Consider the following 20,689-nt stretch of genomic DNA (forward strand, 5'->3'; position numbering starts at 1 on the left):
TCAGACCAGGTGGCACCGACCCCGCCGGAGCATCGAGCCCTACAAAGCCGCCTCAGCGCGTCCTCACAGGGACGCATCCAGGCCCAGCTCCACAGGAACATCAGCGCCAACCGCGGCGGGAGGGGGCCGAGGGGCCGCCTGAAGGCAGACGCGTTCACCAGCGGGAGGAGGGGCGGCGGGAGGCTGAGGCAGCACCAGCCCCCTCAGGCCAGCAGACCCGGGGGGGGGGGCCGCACCCCGGGCCGCCCGCCCGCCCCTCTCGGCTCCCAACTGCCGCCAACGCCACCCGCCGCCTCAGGCGGATGCGCAACGCGCGTGCGCGCCAGCGCCGCCTCCTCCGCGCGCAGAGCCAAGACGCGCCTGCGCACTGCCCGCGCTGCGCATCATCAGGCCACCCTCTTGTTGTTTCCCCACCCCTCCATGATGCCTCGAGAAGAGCCAGATCTCGCGAGAGCGCTGCCTCTCGCGTCCTCGCGGCAGCCGCCATCTTGGAAGGGCCGGGATCACGTGACCGCTTGCAGCCGTTCGCCTCCGCCTTCCCCTCCCCCACCCACCGGGAACCGGGCCCCACGTCGCCAATCTTGACTCCGGCCGCCGCCCTAGGCCTCGGCCCGCCCGCGCGGACGTCGCTTTTTGAGGACGGTGGATACGCCGGGGTTTTTTTGGGGGGGGGGGGAACTTGCTGCCTTCCCCTATTGCTGGGGCAGGGAGAAACGAGGGGCGGCATGTCATGTGGCGGGGGAGCGCGGGCAGCGCGCGCCACGGGCCGGTGGCGGCAGCGGCGGGGGTGGTGGTTGGGGGGGGTGGGGTGTGTGGAGGGGGATGGGCGCGAGACGGCCGCGGCGGCAGCCGGCCACGTGACGAGGGAGGCTCGGGTGGAGGGGGCTGGGTCACGTGGCGCGAAGCGCGCTCCAGCGGCGGGCGGCGGCTGGTGTCACGTGGGGAGGGTGCGCCGCGTCGGGCGGGGGGAGGCGCGGCGACGGTCACGTGGTGCGGCGCGGCGGGCGGCCCCAGCCTCCCTCCCCCCCCCCCCCTCCCCTGTGAGAGGGGAGGGAGGGCAAAGATGGCGGCGGTGAGTTAGAAAGCGGCGGGCGGCGGAGCCAGCGGCAGAGACTTCCAGGACCGGCCGCGGGAGGACCGAAAGCGAGAGAGAGTGAGTCCCGTTCTGCCCTTTCGCCTGGCGGTTGGGCCTGCTTGGCCGCCTCGGGGCGCTCCCTGCGCGGCGGGCTCGTCGCGGCGCCCCCAGGGGTCCCCTCCCTTCAGTCCCCCGCCGCCGCGCAACGTGCGGTGGGGCCCGCGGTGGCGGCGGGGTGGGGGAGTTGTCCGGCAGGGCGGCCGCTGCGCCGGCAGCGAGCACCGCGTCTTCCTCAGCCCTTCACCTTAGGGCGGGCCGCGCGGCCGCCCCCGCCGGGGGTCCGCGGTGGGCCAGGGGGTGGCGCGGCGTGCGGGGGAGGGCGCCGCTGTCTCGACGGAGCCGCCGCTTGCTCGGGAGTCGGGCAAACTTTGTGCCTGAGGGCGCGTGGAGGCGGAGGGGCCGCCTGGGTGGGCGGTGGAGCCCTCTGGCTCGGGGGGGAGAACGCGGCGGGGTTGTTTCGGTACCGGCTGGCGGCGCGGGGGTGGAGGAGGGGAGGCGGCGGCGGCGGCGGGGCCAGCTTCCACCCCCCCCTCCCCGCCCTGCTCGGGCAAAATGGCATCGGGACCGCGGCGTCTCGCAGCCGGCTCCGCGCCGCTTGCCTTTGTGCGCTCTTTCCGCGGGTGGGTTGATTGTTAAGGTTTGAAATGGAGCCGCTGTGGTGAAACGAGGCGACGGCGGCGGCGGGGGGGGGTGTGATTTATGGTGCTTGAGGGGCTCTCAAGGCTGCCGGCAGCCGCAACCCTTTCGCCCTTCTGCGGGATCCGACCGCTGGGGCAGGGCTCTTGGAAAGGATGGAGGGCTGAAAACAAAAAGTCGTGCATGGGACACAATTACGCAGCCAATTCTTCCCCAACCCGGAAGTTTATGTCGGGAACACGTGTTGGTGGGGAAGGTGGCGAGGCCGGGAACCGGGGAAGCCTCCCGCGGGGCTGGCCCGCCCGGCCGGGCCCTCCGGGGGCCCCGCAGCTCCCGGGGAGCGAGCGGTGGGGCCGAACGGCGCAGCGACAGACCCGGCCTCAAAGTCCAGGGACTCTTAACGAGCGCACCTCAAGCAGAGGTTGCTAGGGTGAGTAATTGTTTAACATAAAAATGCTATTACAGTCTGAAGGGGAAGAGGCCTTGTGGGTGTTTTTCTTCTATTTTTTTCGGTTGTTTCGTTATTATTTTTAGCTGACCGGGTTCCATGCTGTGCTTGAGGCTATAAATTAGAACTGTTGTACTTTGTTCCAGGTAGTCGCAGGCTGGTGTTAGGTGTTCGATACTTGTTAAAAATGAATCTAGTTGTTTAAATGCTTAAAAGAATAATTTATGTATTAAGTAGCTTTAAATTGTTGCTTGTTCATGCTCATAATTTCGTTTTTAAATATTTATTCGCGTTAGAGCTAAGAATTAACTCGGTGATAGACTGACTTTGAAGTACATAAGTTGTGTCTGGATTAAAATTAAATACACATATGAATGTTTTGCAAGCTTCCCCCCTCCGCCCCGCCCCAAATTTGAAAATCTGCAGTTGTTGATGTAAAGCAAAGAATTTACCGTGGCAATTGTATAACAGCATGACATTTGGACTGTTTCTCTATATCTTCCTTAGTGGCATGATATGTTATATTTGAACTTAATCTTAGTGTTTAAAAATAAAATGTGGGCAGTTTGTCTCGTTGTCCAGACAAGTGATTTGGTGTCAAAACTGGCTGATAGCTGCTCTGAAAAGTTACTGAAGTAGGTAGTGGATACAGTTAATGCACTTCTTGTGCCCTGAGATACACCTAGAACTGACTCCCAGGCCGAAACTAAGGAAGGGTTCTAGTGCTCAGATACCGCTTTCAGCTCTTCTGGGTTTTTACTGCTCAAAAACTTTCACTACTGGCTAAATTACCACCTCCAACCATTTAGTCTGAAAGCTGATTTCGTGCCAAATCATGGCATCATTTAGTCTCTTAACACTCTAAAAGCTTCCGAATTTCATGTTTTCAGACAGTCTGTTCTGACTACTGTAAATTTCATAGAAGAGTCATAAGAGGCTTGAGGCAGAGTTGAATCTCACAGTATCCTGAACTGTTCCTTGTGACTTTAGAGAGGTAACCAGCATTTGAAAACCTGGTATGTTTTTTTCACAGGATTGGGATGGTTTTCACAAAAATCAGGAGTTAACTTTGTACAATTAAATGCAATGTTAACTACTAGTCTTGAGGTTAAAGCGTGTAAGGATGAGCGAGCTCAGTAATTAGCGCTCTGCTCTTTGATTGGGTGGTGAGTTGGAATGGTCCAGAAGGGATTGGGTTGGTTGGGGTTTTTCTTTTTTGTTGTTACCCTGGTTGCCTTCTGGAGCCAAAAGCTGCAAGATGAGCAGAATCCATCTGGATATCCAGAGAATCCTGTTGTGTGGGATTGGGGGTTAGCAGCCCTTGCACCTCTGTTGTGAGAGGCTGCAAATGGAGATGTGAAGTTTTTAGGTTGATAACAGTTCACGGTTTAGACAGCCAGAGAATTTGTGAGGCATATGTGTCTTCTCCACAACTTCAGAATTTGTGGGATATTTTAAATGGTTTCCAGTACTGTTCAGGTGACATGTATTCCTCAGAAAGCCAGTGGGAAAAACCCTTGCAGTAAAAGAACAAGAATTGTTTAACTCCGTTAGTGTCCCAGGCCCAGCATTAAATCCGAAGTCTGCAGGTTGGGTACGCCACAGAGGCCAGATGTCCGAAGGGTTTGGAAATACCTGTACCTAGCTGGTTGTGATGTTTGATTTGGGCGAAGTTGTGATACTACAGTTCATTATAATTTTTAAATAAGCATTTTAGGTAGACAGTGTTGCAATGTGTAACTGGCAGGACTAAAAATTAAAAGCCTTTTCATTGTTTAGGATTCTACCGTTATTTTTCTTGGGGGAAATGGAGAGCAGGTTGCTTGACATGTGTTTTAGAATATCTTTTTTGTTGTTGTTTTGCTTCTTTGTACCAAAGCTAAAATGGAGGGAGGGAGAGAGCCAGGTTGGCATGGATACATGACATAAGATTAAACATGGCATTCTGGTTTTGTATCTTTAAATCAGAAATTATTTACATAATGTGCAGTGGCAGCAACACCGTCTTTTTATCAAAGTTTTAGGCTATATTCTTCAGCAGAAGAGCACGTTACAAAAATGCTTGGTGTGTTTTAATAGCCCTTCTTGAAATGGTAGTTTATGTTTTTTCTTTATACAAATAAAATACTTGAGATACTACTTCTGTTGAAATTTTATAAATATTTTTTTTTTAGTTATATCTAACAGGTTGATTCTTGCTCAGTGACATTGGACAGCCTGACTAAACATAGACAACCTTGTCTGCAAGATTCTGCCTGCTCAGAACAGTTCTTCGACTGGTGAAATGCTCAGGGAACAGCTTGTAATATTCACAACTTTTTTATAAGTATTTTCTTTGGAGATTTTTAAGATGTGGCAAACAGGTCCTTATATAGTATTGCTAAAGCTGAGCTGCAGAGCTTGATAAAGTCGCTTTCACTTATGTTAACTAAGGAGCCTCCTACCTTGTAAGATTATGGAGCTGTTGCAGCTTGATAACATTTTAGGCTTGACTAGTGTATGTCACAAAAAAACAAACTAAGCTATCACAGTGCAGCTTCTCCTGTAATTTTTTTTTCTCATTTAATTTCCTTACTAGATTAAAACTGCGGGGGGGTGGGGCGAGGTGCAGCAGTGGTGCTTGGAAATTTCACAAAGCGAACATTGGTGCTGAGTGACTTAATGTAAAAATTCTAGAAGTTTTTTGTTCTGATTTCAAACAATGCAGCTTTGTTCCTAGTGTACAGAAACAAAATAAGTGAAACTCGTCAAACTTTCATTGTCCAAACTGCCTGACAGACAAATAAACAGTTGCTGTTGTTTCACTTAGATTTTTTTTTTTTCTGGATTGTTAGCAACTGCTGATTTTTTAAGACTCTTAAAACTGGGGTTAGCATGAGAGATGCAGCTGGGTGGGGTTTTTTTTATGAAAACAACCCCCTTAAGAAAGCGGTGCCTCTGAACTGAAGGTACTTACTCTGGAATTGTAGGAATCGCTATACTAGTTTCTATCACTAGTCATCTAATGAAAACTTCGAAGTAAGAAATTAAAGTATTACTGCTATGAATGTGTTTGTGGTGTTTTTTTCCTGAACTCGTTGAAAGTGTCTTAAGATTTCCAAGCCATTGTGTTTTTAAAGATTAAAAATGTTGAGTTCAGTGTCATTGTGGATCTGTTAAACTTGACTTGGAACAGGCTTGATAGGTTGTAGCACCATTTTAGGGTGGCTGGGGAAGATGTGTGTTTGTGTAGTGGTGGTGTGGTTTTTTCCTAGCCTTGGTTTTGCTTTGAGTCTCAACTTCATAGAAGGGCCTTCCCTTCAAGTAGACTAGAAGTTATCTTGAGTAATTTTTTTGTCCTAGTTCTCTTTTAAGTAAACAGCCCCAAGCTTCTGACTTTCCAAGCCTCTGTTCAGTATAGCCACTTATCTCTCAACCAAGTTTTAGTCATACCTTCTTCTGGAGATGGCATGGTCAAAACTCCATGCAGACTAAATAATGACGTAACTGAATTTTTTTCCTTTCTGCGCTTAGACATTTTTGTTTACTTGACCACGGTGAGCAAAGGTGTTGCACTATGTGGAAGAGCGCTCGTGTTTTTCCCGATTTGATACTGTAAAGTTACGATTGTGAAGTTTTGGAGCTGCCGGTGTCACAGGGTAACCCGTGTTAATTCCCCATCTGTAGGGAAATTTGCCTCCAGCGGCTGCTCTGAAGTTTCCAACACCAGGGGTACTGATAAACTAAAACTTCATCTACAGACTTAATCTTTCTCCTTTCACCTGTTTCTAGTCAGTAAACAATTCTGTAAGCTTCTAAACTTAGGATGATTGCTGTTAGTATTTTAGTCTGAAAATTAAGGGTTTATCCTACCCAATTAGCTATGTGTGTAGTCCCCTTTTTTTGAGATGGGAAACTTAATCCTTCTGAAAGGTGAAGTTAATAGTCTGTTCGTACTCATTTTTCTTGACCCATTCAAGGCTCTAGGAGACAGACTAGTGGGAGGTGACATTCTTTGAAGGAGCTGCCATGTTAATTAAATCTGCTAGATGTCTTAATATTTAATATCTTCTGTACTTGATAACTACAAACGAGGCCATTCTGCCAACTTATCTGATCACCTCAGATGCCTTTTAAAAAAAAAAAAGTAGAGTCTACTTCTGACACAGCAAGTGGTGTTTAATGGGATTGCATGTGGTCAGTAGCAGTCCCACGAATGGCTGTTTGTTGCTTTGGTATTCTTTTGGGTAGCACAGTCTTTGATGCCTAAAAGTGTATCTTCCCCATGTCCCAGTACCTTATATCCACTACTTCAGTTGTGGTGCCGCCGTCTCAGTATTAGTCCGCTAAAAGAAGGTTTAAACCTACTGTTGGACAGACTGAAACTAGGAAGAATAAGAATTAAGTGCCCGAGGCTTAACTTATTACAAGAATTACCTGTTCTGCCAAATGTGCTAAGTAACGTGTGACCAACCAGCTGGATGTGGCTTAGCTGTACATACAGAGAAGGATAAGCAAGTGAATGCTGTTCCAGAGTCTGTGAATGAGTGTACCTATATGCCAGTAAATATTTTTGTCTTCGTATTTGCTTTAGAGTAGGTGTTCAGCTTTGTTAGTTTTTGATATTTTGTTACCAGTGGACGTTACAGGGGGTGGAGAATAAGAGAAATGAGTTTCTACTTGAGGTGTATCTTAGAACATGTAAGCAATAGCTCGAATTATGTGGACTCATTTAATTTTTATCGTAGGACTAGGGCGAATTAGCTTCCTTCTAAAGGAAGCAAAACACGTTATCTTCCCTCTTCATCTTAAAATGTAGAGTATTTGGCTTTTTAATAATTTTTTACAGTGTCTAGAATAGCTTTTTGAAATTAACTTGGCTTGTCCTACACGTGAAGGAGTCTGTGACCTGATGTTGGTGTCCTATTTAATATATAGTATACTATAATAGTGGAACAGTTGTTCTTTCCACTATGCAAAACAAAAATTTCTCTAATGAATGAATTATTACCTAATGTAATAGCAAGCAAGAAATAAAAGCTTTTCTTATAAGCTTTTTATCGCTAACTTGTTGTTACAAGATAAACTAAATGAGTTTTAATTGTGCTTTGCTTGTGCAGTGTGCTTCACTGACAAAGATGTATCATTAGCATAATACGGTCTCACCAGTTCTGCCTCTTGGTATTTCTTGTAATGCTCAAAAATGTAGCGTGGCAAAGACTAGAAAAGACAGCTTTTTCTTTTTAAGTTCATGGGTGTGATGGCATTTCGTGTAGTAAACTTAGGTCATTCTTCCCGCTTCTAAATGCGGTGGGTATATTGAAAAGGTATAGAAAAAAAAATAGAGGAAAAATCTACAAATGAACGAAAGAGCCAGAGCAAATCTAGAAAGTGAAACTCTGCGTACAAGAGGCTGCGTTGCATATGCCCTTAAATTCAGGAAAGGAACTTTAAATGTGAATGTGTGGGCCCAGAATAAAGCAAAATTAAATGTAACTTGCGTTTATGGTTCTGATTTTTTTTTTTTTTAGAGATGGTGGAGCCAGGACAAGATCTGTTGCTTGCTGCTTTGAGTGAGAGTGGAATCAGTCCAAATGATCTATTTGATATTGACTCTCCGGATGTGGTTCTTGCAAATCCAGCACCAACTCCAGCTGTTCAGCAGGTTAAAACAAGAACATCGTTGTTTGCTAGAGGACATAAGAGCTTGTACTTGATGTATTGTGGAGGGGGGTGTGGTGTCCATAGCAAGTGGTTAAAGAATGTGGAGTTTTCAGAAATTTCGTGCTTGATATTATTGAGATTAGAAAAACACTTGCTAATTAATTTTAAACTTTCATACAAAAAAGCAATCTGAAATACACTATTGAGGTCAATATAAATATATTTATACTTAACTTTGGGACATTAAATGGGGGCATGCTGTTACGTATCTGTGGAGAACTCTTAGTGGAGCCTAGCTGCTCTCCTATAAAATGTGCAAAAAGTGTAACAATATGGTGTTTGGCTCTATGGCAGTGTTCAGTCTGCAAGAACGTAACCATTTCAGACATAGACTGGGAACGGTAGTACCTTCAACAGTGACATCAGAAAACTAATTACATTTTTGCTATAGTTAACTAAAAAGGTGGTGTGTGTTTAACTTCTTTGTATGTGAAATCACCCACTTGATGTTCTTTGGTTTTAGTGAAACCTTTGCTAATGAGCACGGTTAAGGACTTCCCCTTTAACTTCCATTTTGTGCATGGATATTTAGTCTTGAGGTGTTTTCCCTGCTAATGTGTCTCCTGATGCTTGCTTTCTTTCCTCTGCAGTCAGTGCCGCTTAGTGCATTAGAACTAGGCTTGGAGACTGAGGCCACAGCTGCTGTGAAACAAGAACCAGAGACTGTATCAACTCCAGCCTTATTAAATGTTCGGGTAAGAACTGGTACTTCAGGATTTTGTATGTGTGGTGGGTTAACCTGGGCCGGACACCAAGTCCCCACTAATCCGCTCTATCACTCCCCCTCCTCAGCTGCCCAGGGGGGAGGAAAAAAATATGGTGAAAGGCTCGTGGTTGAGATAAGGGCAGGGAGACCAGCAGTTACTGTCATGGGAAAATTTGCTCCTGCATGGGCTGTGGGGGGGACAGCCTGCCTCACCACAGGCTGCAGAGGAGTCTTTACTCTGGTGCCTGGAGCACCTCCTCTGCCTCCTTCACTGACCTTGGTGTCTGCACAGTTGTTTGTCACATTCTCACTCCCAGCTGCTGGTTGCACAGTGGTTTTTACCCCTTCTTAAATAAGTTTACAGAGGCCCTACCAGCGTCGCTGCTTGGCTCAGCCTTGGCCAGCGGCGGGTGCATCTTGTAGCTGTGTGGAACTGGCTGTGTTGGATGTGGGGGAAGCTTCTGGCATCTTCCCACAGAAGCCACCCTTGTAGCCCCCCCGATACCAAAACCTTGCCACATAAACCCAGTACAGTATATTAGTAAAATGTAACAAAAGAGGTGGGACTGTAAAATGCCAGTTGGCTGTCTCAGTTCTACTTGTGCCGAGACTGTGAAAGCTTCACGTATCTGTGGGTTGATACCATTGGTATGGCAAGGAACACAGAGGGACAAAGCAGTATGCAGACAAACATTTCGAAGTGTCCTGTGTGCCTTTCACTGGCCCAGCATGCAAATTTTGGAGATAGGGAGGTTGTGTAAACTTGCCTCCTATACCTGAACTGTGTGCCATGTTTTCCAGCTGCAGATAATTGAGCAGCATAGTCTGGTGGTTGCACCTGAAATGAGAATAGCAGATTTACAGAAAGGTGGATGTAGTGCAGTGTGTCTGAAAAAGGCTGCACATGTATTTTAAGTAATCCAAGCTATTTACTCTGACAATTGTGCAGCTAGTTTATATGTTGGAAACTCTCTTCAGCTCAGGGTTCCTGTACCTGTAGCAGTCATGTTTTGTGCCTAGGTGATGAATCCTTCATCCTATTTCTGTATTTCCTTTCCCTTACCTTAAAATAAAATTTAAAAATGCCGTTCAGAAACACGTATGGCAGTGTATTGCCAGGTAGACACTTCTTGCTCAGACTGTTGCACTGCACGATAAGTACTCTAGCGCTAATCTTCAGCATGTTCTGTGAACACATTTCTTATTACAGGAGTCTTTTAGAAACTGGAGACTCCTGTGCTCTAGATGAAAAGCTAATAAAGTCTGCTTTTTTTCCACTTGTCTTCTGAAAATTTCCCTGGTTCTTTGTTGCTAGCAACCACCATCCACCACGACTTTCGTGCTGAATCAAATAAATCAGCTTCCAACTTTGGGGACTACAATAGTGATGACAAAAACAACACCTGTTACAACTACGAGGCAGACTATCACTGTAGCAAAAATCATTCAGACCAGCACAACTACTCGACCCTCGGTTGCAGCACCAGCAGTACGCAATGCCTTGACCACTACACCTTCGAAGGACCAGATTCAGCTGAAAGATCTGCTAAAGAATAATAGTCTTAATGAACTCATGAAGTTGAAGCCGCCTCCTAATATTGCCCAACCAGTAGCAACAGCAGCAAGTGAGTTTTCTTCTTTCTTCATAATTACAGTATTTTAGACGCACAGTGAAATAATGTGAAGATTATTGCATGTCTTGTATTTTCATTGATCAGTAGAGTATCACAGTTAAATGAAATGGTCCAGAAAACCTGATAAATTCTATTCTAACTTTAATAGTGTTAGAATGTGGGGTGAAGTCATACAAAATAGCAGGCTTTTAAAAAAAATAATTTAAGCTCTTGATTTACAGCAAGGAATGAGGAAGATGACATTTTAGATTGCAGCTGGCAAATTGGTAAAATTAATTCATGAGCATTACTGAAGTTGATTTAGCTGTCTTACTTGAGTCTACAGCCGTTTCTGTTCTACTGAATACTGGCTGTGGAACTATGACAAATGAGTGCTGTTGGGGGGGCGGTTTTGGCATCTTCCAAACTAGATTTGTAGTATGTGCTCGTGCTCTTGTGCAGGGTGTTTCTGTAAAGCATCTCCTGAGAAAGAAAATCTCTGTCCCTGTATGTTTCATGGGAGGCGTCAGATCTATTGTTTAAAAACTGAAGTCCTAAAAACTTGCTGTTTGTTTCTGTGTTACTTCTTAAATGTGGTGTTAACTTAAATGCCACAAGTATTTTGTTACCACACTCCAAATTTTCATTTTATGATTCATTTAATAATCTTTCTTTGTATCTTATTTCTAATATGCGAACAGCTTATATGATCAACCTAGTGTATGTGTGTATTTCTATGATTTGATTCTTTCAGATCGTTCTGGGGCCTATTGTGCTTTTAGTGTGAGATTAAGATCAGACTAGTCGAGTTTGAAAATACCATTCTTGCTGCTTTTTCTGAAAGATACACAGGCTTTTTCTAGATTACTATATTTTCATTGCCTCTGAATTGAGATTTACTGATTTTATAGGTGGGGTTGGAAATAACCTGTTTTTTCATATGCGGATAGAGTGTGCAGTAAATGAAGCTGTCTGTTAGGACTGAAACAAAAAAGAATGTGCCTCCGTGTTTCCTTGCTTTCTGTTATGGAGTGGTTGAGAGAAATTGGAGTGGAGACACCAGCTGAGATTGGGGGGATAAAGAAGTGAGGAAGAGGAGGGGGGAGAAGGTTTCTAGGACTGCCTTATCCCCTTTGTGCTAAATGGAAACGTGGAGAAGCATATGTAATAGGTAACGTCAATACACAATAGCTGTTGTAGTGACATAGCTACAGAAAATAGCTAAATCTGTATCTTCTATTAAGTGAAAAGGAGACATGCAACTTGGAGAACTGCATTTCTATAATCTTACTCGTGTGCTTGTGTTTCTGGATCTTTCTTTGTGCTTGGAAAAAAGTCGTAGAAAATTCAAGGGCAGAGAAGCTCTTGGAAGGAAACATGGTCTTTTCTTATAATTTGGGCAGCAGGAGTTCTAGATTGCATAATTTAATTTTAGTATTTTCCAGTCTCTTTGAGGAAAACTTTATTTGTGCAGTTCTCTTAATTGTTTTTTATGGGCAATTACACTAAATTTATTACGTGCGTTGACTGTCAATATGATGGAAGCTTGACAGCTGCTTTCAATGTTTTACAGCTATCCTTGCGTAGATTTTTTTAAAATTCTGTACTGAGCCCTGTTGCCAGTTCCTTCCAAATGTGGCTGAGGGCAGGAAAGTTAATAAATCGTCCTCTTGAAGGATCCTGTTATAAACTTTAAATGATTGAGTCCAAAGTGTTGACTTTTTGTTTTACAGAAATAATTCTAGTTTCTCCTAAGGTGGTAAATGCCACCAGACCAGGTAAGTTCGTTTCTGTTGAAACACTGGGCTTTCTGGTTTGTTGTTAAGCTTCAAAGGCTCACAAGATGGAGTATTTCTAAATACTATGTATAGATTTGGTGAAGGTCCAAAATATTTTTTTAATATTGAAACTAGCACACAACTGTGTCAGATTGCATGGGAAGTTTCTTCAGTCAGAGAAGTTACAGGACTACTCCTTGCTCAGACTTTCTAATTTAGACAAAAATACTGTGTTCTTGAGGCATCAGTGGGCTACTGGACATTTTAAACTTCTCTTCGAGCTCATTAATAGAGAAGGATGTTAATTTGAGTCGATGTTTGGAGGGAATGCTTGTAAAACACAGCTTTTCTTTTCTAGCTGATCTAAGCAATGGTGCAGTGAAGAAGGAGGCTTCCACAAAAGAGGTAGCAAGAATATGGATAAATGATATTAAAATGAGAAGTTTTTCACCTACTATGGTAAGCAGCACAAATGGTTAATTTGCTAAATGAATGTGTGTTTTATTGGCCACAACCACCTGTGACTAGTTTCAGTAGTTACTCATATATGCCTTTTGTGTGGTAGAATTACCGAGTGCATCTGTTTTGTTCAAAAGGTTAGTTTTTCTGCTTGGTGAGATGACTAAAACTAGCAGCTGTATAGAGCAGACCACCTATGTGGTAAATGGCAATTTCAAGAAATGTGTCCTTAACAGAACCTCACTCTGTGGACAAAGAAGGGTGTGCTCCAGTGAAGCATATCGCTTGTTCTGTGTTTTAAGACATTTTCTTCTAAAATATCCCCATTCACATAACTAGCAAAAATGAAACTAGAAGGCTTTCTCTAGCATGGCTGACTTTCTGGGTGGTTTGATTTTTAAGATATAAATTAATTATCACTCGATTTTGAAAATGTAGTGAAAATACACTTGAGTTTAAGCATCTTTGCTGATCACTAGAATCAGGCTGAAGTTTCTGGTGACCAGTGCTCCTTAGTGACTGGCATACAGAAGGATTTTTCAGATTTTTTTTCATATTAAACATTAAATTACTAATTGTGTAGGTTTTTTTTTATTTATCATCTAGTGAGTACTTCGAAAATATTCGTATATTTATATTGGTCAAGATCACAGAAAAAATGGGTAACTGTCAGGTTTCAGGGAACGCTGGATGGAGCTGTGGCTGTTGTAACTGTTCCCCGAAGTTGTGAAATTACGTAATGTATGTGAAACTGCAGGAGACTTCATGGGAATACTTGAAAGTTAGGTTTTGGCTGTTAACTAGTTGTGTTTTCAAGGCAATTTTCTTTGTAATAGTTTGGATTTAATATGCTGTAAGAAGTGTTTCTTTTTTAGTTCTGCTTATGTGAGTTTGGAGTACTTGAATATCCTTGCAAAGGAGAGGAAGTTCCCTGACTTTGTGTCTTTGAAGGGTAGTTCAGAGTGTAAGAAATCTACATTTCCATCTGTAGTTTTCCCAGCTGCTCACTGGTTCATCTAGTCTGTGTGTTAAAACATTCAAGTGCAAGTTTGTGCTCACTTCATTTCTCATGTGAATTTCCAGGACATAGAGTATTAAGAATGTGCTGTTTGACTAATGCAGGTATTTCTGTATTCTAGAAAGTGCCAGCAGTAAAAGAGGAGGAGGAACCTGAGGAAGAAGATGAAGAAGAAATGGGCCATGCAGAAACTTACGCTGAGTATATGCCAATAAAATGTATGACCTGATGCTTTGTTACCTCAAAAGGCTGCAATGTTTTGAGAGCTAATTTGTTTACTCTTCTGTATTTATAACACCAAAAACCAGATAGTAACCTATATGAAGCAAGTAAAAAGGACCTGAATTTATGGTGTTTTTTCCTAGGAAATTTTTCTCTTCTATAGCCCTTAGTTTTGGAAGGTATGCAGATTTTATTTTTTTTAATAGAAGAGGAATTCTTTAGTGTATCTTTGGGTAGGGCTTGTTTCAGGAATATGATGGATCAACCAGAATCTGGCTTTTCTTACCTGTGTTGAGACACTTTGTGCCTCAGCAGAGGAAACTTTGTAAAGGGATGAAGTGGTCACTGCTGCACTTAAAAATCTAGTTTGAATCTTTTGGATTGAAATTACCCTAAGCACACTTTTTCTGCACTGTTCCTGACTGACTTTAGAGCTGTTTTGTTGTGGGTTGTTTTTTTTGAAGTGAATCTTATACTGCTGTTAATTACAATCTCTTTCTTTTTTTGTGCTTTCTGTTCTTTATTGTAATCAGTGACAAAAAGCTGTTACCTTGTTTCCTTGGTACATTGCTGACCTGCTGTAAAAGCAAGGCAAAAAATTTTACATTGAGTTTGTACCTAAATGGTTAATTTTTATTGTCACTGGTGAGATCTGTCAGCAATTAAACCATGTCTGTTCTAAATCTTTTCTCCTCTCGTACTGCTTAAAACCAGCACTATATAAATAGTGAGAAGAATGTTGCTTTTGTGATTCTGGCATCTTGAGGCTGCCTCTTGCTTTTTTGGGAAGGCAAGGTTCAGACCAGGTTTTTCTCAAACATGTCAAGTACGCAAATACTTTAATTTTGTATGAACTGAGTTTTATCTGATTTCATAAAAAAATTGGGGGAAGTAGTGAGAAGAGAAGCAAAGTTAAAGTTGCAGTTCTATAAATTCAGGTTAATGTGTTCCTTTGTATGGGATGCAGTTTGTTTAACACTTGATGTACTGTTGCAATGAAATGTGGTTGTTCTTGAGTTCAGCCTTTGCAATGGACAAATTGTAATTTGTTTTAGTAAATATAACCTGTGCTGCAGCAGCGGAACTCTGCATCTTTTAATCTTCTCACTTCCTCCCCCTCTCTTTTCAACCAGTGAAAATTGGTCTACGTCATCCTGACCCAGTAGTGGAAACCAGCTCGTTATCCAGTGTGACTCCTCCTGATGTGTGGTACCAGACATCAATATCGGAAGAAACAATTGATAGTGGCTGGCTGTCAGCTTTGCAACTTGAAGCAATCACTTATGCAGCCCAGGTATGCTAGACAGTAGTACAGCTTAAAGGCTAACATAGAATTTAAGAAGAAAAACTACTATCTGACAAGCACAGCTATGTCAGTTTTACAAGGAGGTAAAATAGTAAGAGCTTAAAGGTTTGAGTTGCATTAGAAGGTGGCAGGTGAGCTCCAGTTTAGATAAACGTGAGGTAATACACCTAGAAAGCTTTGTCTAAACCTCTTCCATGGTGCTGATCTCAAACTGTCTTAAAACTCAGGAAGGTCATCTTAGTCGTTATTTTTGTTTCTCCAGAGTAACTTAGCGTCTGCAGTAGCAGCAGGGTGAGAAGAGCCAGCACTGTTAGGTATCATTGGGGAAGGGTATAGAGAACCAGGCTGGGTGTTATTTTGCTGTTATATTAAACTTAAGTGGGCCCGCATCAGAGGTGCATGCAGCTCTCTGCATATGTGGGAGGAAGGTAGTGAAGTTGGAGGACAACTGAAACGTTCACAGGGGGGGAGAAGTTGCCTCATGAAAAGAGACTTAACGAGGCTGGGATGCCTTGGCCTGGAGAGGAGAAAAATGAAGAGGAATGAAATGAAGGCTTACATAATCAAGAAAGTGGTGGAATCCCACAAAACAAGAACAACGCAGAACTTGGTGAAACTGATAGGAGATTGGTTTAAAATGGATAAAGAACACTCTTGTACACGGGCAGCGCATGTCTGGGCTTTACTGCCACAAAAGGCTGTGGAGGTGCGTATCAGTGGGTTAAACCAGCCAGTCCAGTAGTAGGGACTGAAAGAATTAGATACATACAGCAATTTTACAGCAAGGTGCTGGGGGAAGAAGGGGGAGGAATACGTATGGATCACATAGAGCAGTTAGGCTCATATCCTCTCGCTAAATGAAATCCCCTTTTCCTTATGTCAGGAGGCTGCTTGGCTGGGTGGACCACTGGTCTCATCCGATAGGATGTTTCTTATGTTTGCTTATTTCTGACAATCCCCAGTGATGTGTTCTGGAGAATGGCTACAAGTTTTTTGTTCTTTCTCCTACAGCAACATGAAACATTCCTGCCCAATGGAGACAGAGCTGGATTCTTGATAGGTGATGGTGCTGGTGTAGGAAAAGGAAGGACCATAGCTGGAATAATCTATGAAAATTACTTGTTAGGCAGAAAAAGAGCAGTCTGGTAAGTGTACTGAAATTCAGTGTAATCTGTCTTTCGACAAATGTTCTAGAGCTGCCTTTTGATCTTTTGCTGTAACTTACAGAATATATGCTTTGTTTTGTATCTTCAGGTTTAGCGTGTCGAATGATCTGAAATACGATGCTGAAAGAGATTTGAGAGATATTGGAGCAAAAAACATACTGGTTCATTCATTAAACAAGGTGTGGAAACTTTTTACTATGTACAGTTGAGGCAAAACTTTAGGTACGCTTGTGTGACAAGTCGTGCATGTTGACTGTTTTAAGAGCAAGAATGCACTAATTTCAATGAATTTGCTGTCTAGGTCTTGTTTGACAGGCCTTAATCTTACGAAGATCCACACAGTGCTTTAAGCTAATCGTGTAAATAAGCACCTTGCAGGATTGAGTCGTAGCATGTGAGATTTTTAAAGACATTACTCTTCAAGCTACTGCTGACACTACTGGTGGAGTACTTTCTAGAAGTTGAAATATTCTTTAAATCTTCTAGGCTTTATAGCATTTGAATTTTCTCCTTTCTGTCTCCCAGCGCAGATTTTATATGTAATAAATGTTGTATGTGGTACTTAAATTGCTGAGGAAGTCTATTACTCATTAAAGCAGCAGTAGCATTTGCACTTATTTTTTAAGACGCTGCCTCTGCTCAGGATTAGCCACTTACATAAATTGTGAAGTGTGGTTACTGGTTGGATTCACTGAAGCTGAAGTTTGTTTTAAGTTAGTGTTTTTGCTTTGTGAAGTCTTAATTTCTAAACTATAATAAAGCTTTAGAAACTTTCATTTCTGGTAGCAGCTGGAAATACACTTGGCCTATTAGCTCTAAGGGATGAATTGAAGCGAAATCTTAGTTGTATTTAAGTTAAGGAAACCGTGTAGTTAAAGACACTGGCTGCTAATCCTTTGAGGCCTCAGATCTAGTCTTCCTTAAGTATGTATTTAAATAAGGCTCTTTATAACCCCTTAACCACATTACGGTGTGCCAGCTATGTCCTAATGATGGTGTAGGGATACAGGGGGTTCAAAGGCTACACACCTTAGTGTTAAGACCACCAGCATCCCTTAATCATATGGTAGGTGGGTTTGAGGAGGGATCTGTTCTGAATAATTTCTGTAATTTCTTGTCTTTTTATTGCAGTTCAAGTATGGGAAAATTTCTTCCAAACATAATGGAAGTGTGAAGAAAGGTGTCATCTTTGCTACCTATTCTTCTCTTATTGGTGAAAGTCAGTCTGGTGGTAAATACAAAACCAGATTAAAGCAGCTTCTTCACTGGTGTGGTGAAGACTTTGATGGAGTTGTATCCTTTATCTGGAGTTCAGTTGATTGTAACCAAATTGCTGTTTAAGCTCACATCTTTGAAGACAATCTTGTATTTTTATTTGCTGGCATTTTTAGGTATTGTTCTTTATTCATGATGGTGATAGATTGTGTGTGTGCTCTGGTATTAGACTTCAAGTTTTACAGACTTCTTGCTAAATCTATTACCATCATGTTCTTGCCACACAAGTCTGGTACAAGAGTGAAACTTTGGCTTTTTCTAGAACAAACACATAAAATACGATGTTTAAGAACCTTAAGTTTACACTGAAGTTTTCTCCAGTGAATTCTTAAATATTTTTTGCATTTTAAAGAACTCAAGTGTTAGCAATTGTGCTCTTAAATACTTACTAGCTAAGTATTTTTCCCAAAGCTTTTTAGTGAAAAATGACTAGTGTCTTCCTGAGTTTACAGTTTACTGCTGCCACCTATTATAATTTGCAGGTTTTCTTGCATTCTGTTTTAGCTCCCCATTCTAAAAATAGGTGGGACAAAGTTTTTCCTTAATTACAGTTCAGATTGTATTTGATGAGTGTCATAAAGCTAAGAATCTGTGTCCCGTTGGTTCGTCAAAACCAACAAAAACAGGCCTGGCTGTATTAGAACTTCAGAATAAACTTCCAAAAGCCAGGGTTGTTTATGCTAGTGCCACAGGTATGTCCTACTTGGTTTGCATTAAATGGCTCTGAATGTTTTTACTGGCACTGGTACAGAGTGTGCTCTTCTCCTAGGTGCGTCTGAGCCAAGAAACATGGCGTATATGAACCGTCTTGGAATATGGGGTGAAGGAACTCCGTTTAGGGAATTCAGTGATTTTATTCAGGCTGTTGAAAGAAGGTAATCTTTCAAAGAGCTGTAGCAAGAACGTGTATGGCTGTGGTTGACTCTGCCTTCCAGTTCTTGTCTTCACTCACTCCCAGTCCTTTGCAAACCTGTCCTGTCATACTAAGAACTTTCTGACTCTGGCTTCTAAATCCAGCAGAAACGTAATTTATCTTATGTGGTGAAAAATGGGATGTTTCCTTTGCTCACAGAAGATTGAGAGCTTCAGCAGCTTGCTGGGGAAATAGCCCTCTTAAAATGTGGGTGTTAAAAAATGAAAATATTTTGCTGCTCATCATGAAAACACACTCTATGTACTGAATATGCTCTGTATAGTCGATGTCTCGCTATATGCAGAAGCCCTCTAATGTTTATGCATTCGGCTTAGGCAGTTTAACAGGAAGTCTCGTTGTTATGCTTTCTGGCGTGAGAACCCAGTCCAGAAAAATCATGTATGCTGTTGCAAGGTACTTCGTATTTCAGAACTTATTAAAAAGGCTAAATGTGAGAGGTCAGTAGAAAATGCTACTGCCACGTTCTTTGGTAGGTGAACATCTTAATATATTATGTTTTGCCTACTTAAAGAATTTTGAACCCTTTAGGATGCTACAGTAGAGCTTAGTATGCATCTTCTTGCGTACCGTCTACATGATGCATGATTTTTCTAGACTGTGCAAATGTAGTCTCTGCTTCATTACTGAGTCTGTATCAAATGAGCAATAATGAAATTACAGACCCAAGCTTGTGAGTAGGTTGGTTTTGCAGTTGACTTCTGGGCTCTCCGGGTATTGTTAAAGGTTGCTGTAGAAGAGAGTTTAAGTTCCCTACTAGTTTAGCTGTTTTCATACCAGCGTAAATCTGAGTAGCTTGATACAGGTTGTGTCCTTTATTTTAAATCTTCTGTGGAGTTTATAAAATCGCAGTGCAAGATTTTGTCACATATTTGGACCAACTTCATTATGCAATTACAGTTTGTAAGGTTCTGTGTCCTAATGCATGAAGGTCGTTTGGGAAAAAGTAACTATTTGAGTGTTTATACCTCTTGGTATATTATGCAATATTATACACTTAATATTCACGAGGCGGGGATGTAGTTTTATGTGAAGGGTAAATTTCAAGACCCCCTGATTGGATGTGTTTTCTTAAACAGTACTAATGACTTTGAAAGCATCTTCCTTCACATTTGTAAGCATCCTGTTTTATTCTAAAGCACTTGATGTGGGGTTGGTTTGTTTTGTGGTTTGGTTTTTTTTTTAACAAATCCTTGCTCTTGAAAATTCTAATACTGACTTAATTTGTTCCTTTATTTTAGAGGTGTTGGTGCCATGGAAATAGTTGCTATGGATATGAAGCTGAGAGGAATGTACATAGCAAGACAGTTGAGTTTTTCAGGTGTAACTTTCAAAATTGATGAAGTTCTGCTTTCACAGGAGTATGTTAAAATGTACAATAAATCTGTGAAACTGGTAAGAACGCCTTTTTAAATTTGCTTTCTGTATCGAGTTCTGAGAGGTTGAAGTTAACTTGGTTTAAATTTGAATGCTCCTGAAATAGCCTGTTGAGAGACAGGAATGGCATCTTCTTCCTGTAAAGTCTTATCTTAGTGTAAAGATTTCTCCATTTAAGACTTGGCAAAAGGTGTTAATTCTTGTTCTGAGTCACAAAAGCTGCAGTTTTGGGTGCATCTTCCAGTATCTGCCAGATCCACTGCCTTCTAGCAGTACTTCAGAGACCTTGGTCATTGTTGCCTAAGGTAAAGCCGTTCACCTGTTGGTCATTTTTGTGCTCCATTCCTCCCCCTTTAGGCAACTGAGCTGAGAACAAGCTGCAAAACAGACAGGCTGCATGCACTTCTTCATTGGAGTGGTGTGCTGGAGTGGTGCGCTGGAGTGGTGCTTGCAGTTAAACAGTGCAGGGTGATGGGTTTAATCACATGGCAGATCAAATCTAAAGCATCGAAGCTGTGGTTCCCTTTAATGTGTTCATTTATTCACCTGCTGGTTATCTCTTTCATGTTGTTCTTAATTGTTTTGTCCATATGCTAAGCTGAGTGTCTTTTTCTGGCATGCACGTTCTGCTTGTACATTACCACTGCTGTATTAGATAAAAATAATTACTCCTTGGACATAGATTAAAGTGACCAGAGTCTTTACCTGCTTAAGAGGTGCTTAAGCATGGCTCTGTATTCATTTGTATAGCTACAATAGTTAAAATTTATCTTTGACAGGTGTATAACATCAGTTTTAAAACAGCAATTTATTTTGAGTGTTGTTCAAGAAAATCACTAAGCTTGTGGCCAAAGCTTACTTTACCTAATCTGGAAACAATTGGTATAACAAAATGTTGTAGAAACGAAGGAGTGGG

General features: G+C 42.5%; 1 protein-coding gene across 1 annotated transcript in view; it reads left to right on the forward strand.

The window, feature by feature from the left end:
• The first annotated feature begins 1,072 nt into the window (after nucleotides 1–1,072).
• Nucleotides 1,073–20,689, forward strand: part of SBNO1 (strawberry notch homolog 1) — a 34,936-nt gene continuing 15,319 nt past the window's right edge. Inside the window, exons 1-13 of the mRNA XM_086474143.1 lie at nucleotides 1,073–1,153; nucleotides 7,730–7,863; nucleotides 8,513–8,617; nucleotides 9,944–10,253; nucleotides 12,378–12,478; nucleotides 13,618–13,714; nucleotides 14,852–15,012; nucleotides 16,036–16,169; nucleotides 16,279–16,369; nucleotides 17,322–17,483; nucleotides 18,022–18,157; nucleotides 18,235–18,340; nucleotides 19,638–19,791. Of these exons, the coding sequence (XP_086330269.1) occupies nucleotides 7,732–7,863; nucleotides 8,513–8,617; nucleotides 9,944–10,253; nucleotides 12,378–12,478; nucleotides 13,618–13,714; nucleotides 14,852–15,012; nucleotides 16,036–16,169; nucleotides 16,279–16,369; nucleotides 17,322–17,483; nucleotides 18,022–18,157; nucleotides 18,235–18,340; nucleotides 19,638–19,791 (1,689 nt within the window). The 5' untranslated portion in view covers nucleotides 1,073–1,153; nucleotides 7,730–7,731. The remainder of the gene's footprint in view (nucleotides 1,154–7,729; nucleotides 7,864–8,512; nucleotides 8,618–9,943; nucleotides 10,254–12,377; nucleotides 12,479–13,617; nucleotides 13,715–14,851; nucleotides 15,013–16,035; nucleotides 16,170–16,278; nucleotides 16,370–17,321; nucleotides 17,484–18,021; nucleotides 18,158–18,234; nucleotides 18,341–19,637; nucleotides 19,792–20,689) is intronic.

The sequence above is a fragment of the Leptosomus discolor genome, chromosome 16, assembly GCF_034619465.1.
Source record: "Leptosomus discolor isolate bLepDis1 chromosome 16, bLepDis1.hap2, whole genome shotgun sequence".
Lineage (NCBI taxonomy): Eukaryota > Metazoa > Chordata > Aves > Leptosomiformes > Leptosomidae > Leptosomus > Leptosomus discolor.